Source organism: Suillus subaureus (assembly GCF_016647635.1).
Source record: "Suillus subaureus strain MN1 chromosome Unknown BJ212scaffold_491, whole genome shotgun sequence".
NCBI lineage: Eukaryota > Fungi > Basidiomycota > Agaricomycetes > Boletales > Suillaceae > Suillus > Suillus subaureus.
The window spans coordinates 2,444-4,622 of record NW_024539047.1 but is presented as its reverse complement, the minus strand read 5'-3'; the positions used below and the strand labels follow the sequence as shown (position 1 = coordinate 4,622).

Here is a 2,179-nt window from a genome sequence, read left to right as displayed (position 1 = left end):
AATATGGAGACGAGTACAGACAAAAAAGAACAATGATTTATGGTATACATAACGCAGAGCAAATTTTAGAACTCTTCACCGACGTGCCTTGTCATTTCCTTCATGCCATCGTTTCATTCGTTTTGCGCTTTCTTGAGCCAGCGCAAACACTAAAGTACAGACTGGTGGGTAAGCATCCAAGCCATAGTTTTCAGTAGTACTGACATTCCCTTTCTGTACCATCAAGCCCTTCTCTGAATGACTGTGCGGTATCGGTAGAAGGTCCACCTCCTCCTGCAGGCCCAAGCGCCGCGAAATGTTGTGCTTGATCAATCACCTCCAGCAACCGTCCTTTGAAGGCCTGAACAAAACGACTATTGACAATATCACACAACGTATGCAGGCAATGTACCTTTGTTAACACTTCTGATATACCATTCGCCTGCTCTTCACTCAAACTTGTAGCCAGTCAAGCATACTCCCTGAAACCAACGGCGAGACTCACATATCCATGACCATCTTTCCAAAACCGTACCATAGTCCACCTGCACCAACCAAGTTGGATAGCTTTACGCTCCGAGGCTCAGCCTTGAGCGCGTTTCTTACCCGCGTTCCAAAGGGTGAAGGGATAGTGAAGTCAGCCCAATCACTGAAGATTCGTTTGTTCTTGTGCCTACTGGATATGACTTAGACGCACGAGAACAATATGATATAAGCCAGCCATATCGGTATTGGAGCCTTCGTCAATGATTTGATCTAAGGTGGCTTGAACAATGATGATTCGCGTGGAAAGGGTAATTGAGACGCGCACATCACGGTCAGATCCACCTGCGAGGTGACCCATGTCAGGGATATCGACTTTGAAGGTACATTGTATTTTCTAGGCCAGACATTGAGTATTAGAATATCAAGTACATCACACAAACCTGATTTTCAGCTAGAATGGCATCAATGGAAAAGTAGTCGTTATCCATGATGGCCGCGTTCGTCAAAACGCGTTTGTGGCTGAAAGTTATTTACTTCGAAGCGGAACACTCACGCGCACGGTACTGGTTGTTTCAATCTCTAACCCCTCTATCATGAACTACACACGTCGAGCATTACTTTCAGCAAGACGACCGATTCGTCCAACTTCACTAGCACTCCCCCGCTGTCGACGAACATTCTCCTACACACCGCGACTACAAGCCTCAGAGAATGAAGATGCCTTCCTTTCGCAATTCAAGAACACTTCAATATTCGGGAAACTTGCAGATAAACCAGAGGCTTTGATGGCGCTCCGAGATTTTGCGGAACTCATGAAGGCTCAAGGTCAGCTGCGAATTATTTGGCCATTCACACATGTTCACACATTTTGCTTCCAGGGATTGACGCAAACACCCCACCTTCGGCGTTCCAGATGATGAAGTTGGCTGCGAACTCGGAGTTTAGGGAAGCAGCGCAGAAAGTTGTCTCTGAGTTGCAAAAGGCGGGTGTGGATCTCACTTCACAGGTGAGGAAATTTTCTTAGAGGTTTACGCTCTCGCCGATTTCCTTTTGCCAGGATACCATACAGGAGCTTATGGGCCTGTCCAAGAAGGTTGGAGGGAATTGAAATAGGCTATAGCGTAAAATAGGTACCTAATAGTGCCTCCTAGTCTCTGATACAGTTGTCTTGTTGCAATTGTGAACTCCTGTCAATCCTTTACCGTTACGGTCATGTCAGATGAGGCAGGACCTTCCACGATACGTTCCGAAGCACCAGAAAAACCCTTGCCATCAACACCATTCTATTCTATCGAATATCCGGGTTATGTCAAACCTGAATCTGTCCCGTTGGCGGTGAGTAATCTCGGAGGGCCTTCACGCCTTGAAACTGCGTTCAAACGCACCGCGGCCAAGAATGAGGCGCTTCTTGAGCTCAATCTACGACCAGGGAATCCATTTGCACACCCAATACCGGGCGATATAGTCAGCACCAACAATATTCTGTTGAAAGTCGTGAGACGGAAACGAAAGCATCCGGACGGAGAATGTGTTGGGGAGTTCACTGCGGAAGCAGTGGGTATCATCCCGAAGACCGCACGGTTTCGCAGTGAGTCCAACCCACGTTTTTAAGTATGTCACTGACGTGCCTGCAATTATAAGGTATGGCGGATTATCAGTTTCAGCCTAACATGAACGATCCTTTGGCCCAGCTGCGCCTTGCAATGGATCGGAT

The 2,179-nt window shown here is 47.3% G+C and overlaps 1 protein-coding gene across 1 annotated transcript; it reads left to right on the top strand.

Moving 5' to 3' along the window:
* Positions 1 to 982: 982 nt before the first annotated feature.
* On the top strand, positions 983 to 1,666 carry BJ212DRAFT_1416931 (uncharacterized protein). Its single transcript, XM_041337567.1, has 3 exons — positions 983 to 1,290; positions 1,344 to 1,471; positions 1,523 to 1,666. The coding sequence occupies exons 1-3, from the start codon at positions 1,059 to 1,061 to the stop codon at positions 1,571 to 1,573; spliced, it is 411 nt and encodes a 136-aa protein (XP_041184939.1). The 5' UTR covers positions 983 to 1,058; the 3' UTR covers positions 1,574 to 1,666.
* Positions 1,667 to 2,179: the final 513 nt, after the last annotated feature.

What these genes read in the sequence shown, in the direction of transcription:
- BJ212DRAFT_1416931 (XM_041337567.1), top strand. Translation starts at nt 1,059, where the DNA reads ATGAACTACACACGTCGAGCATTACTTTCAGCAAGACGACCGATTCGT. An exon ending in GGAACTCATGAAGGCTCAAG is followed by an intron (nt 1,291 to 1,343) that starts GTCAGCTGCGAA and finishes TTTTGCTTCCAG; the next exon opens with GGATTGACGCAAACACCCCA. An exon ending in GTGTGGATCTCACTTCACAG is followed by an intron (nt 1,472 to 1,522) that starts GTGAGGAAATTT and finishes TCCTTTTGCCAG; the next exon opens with GATACCATACAGGAGCTTAT.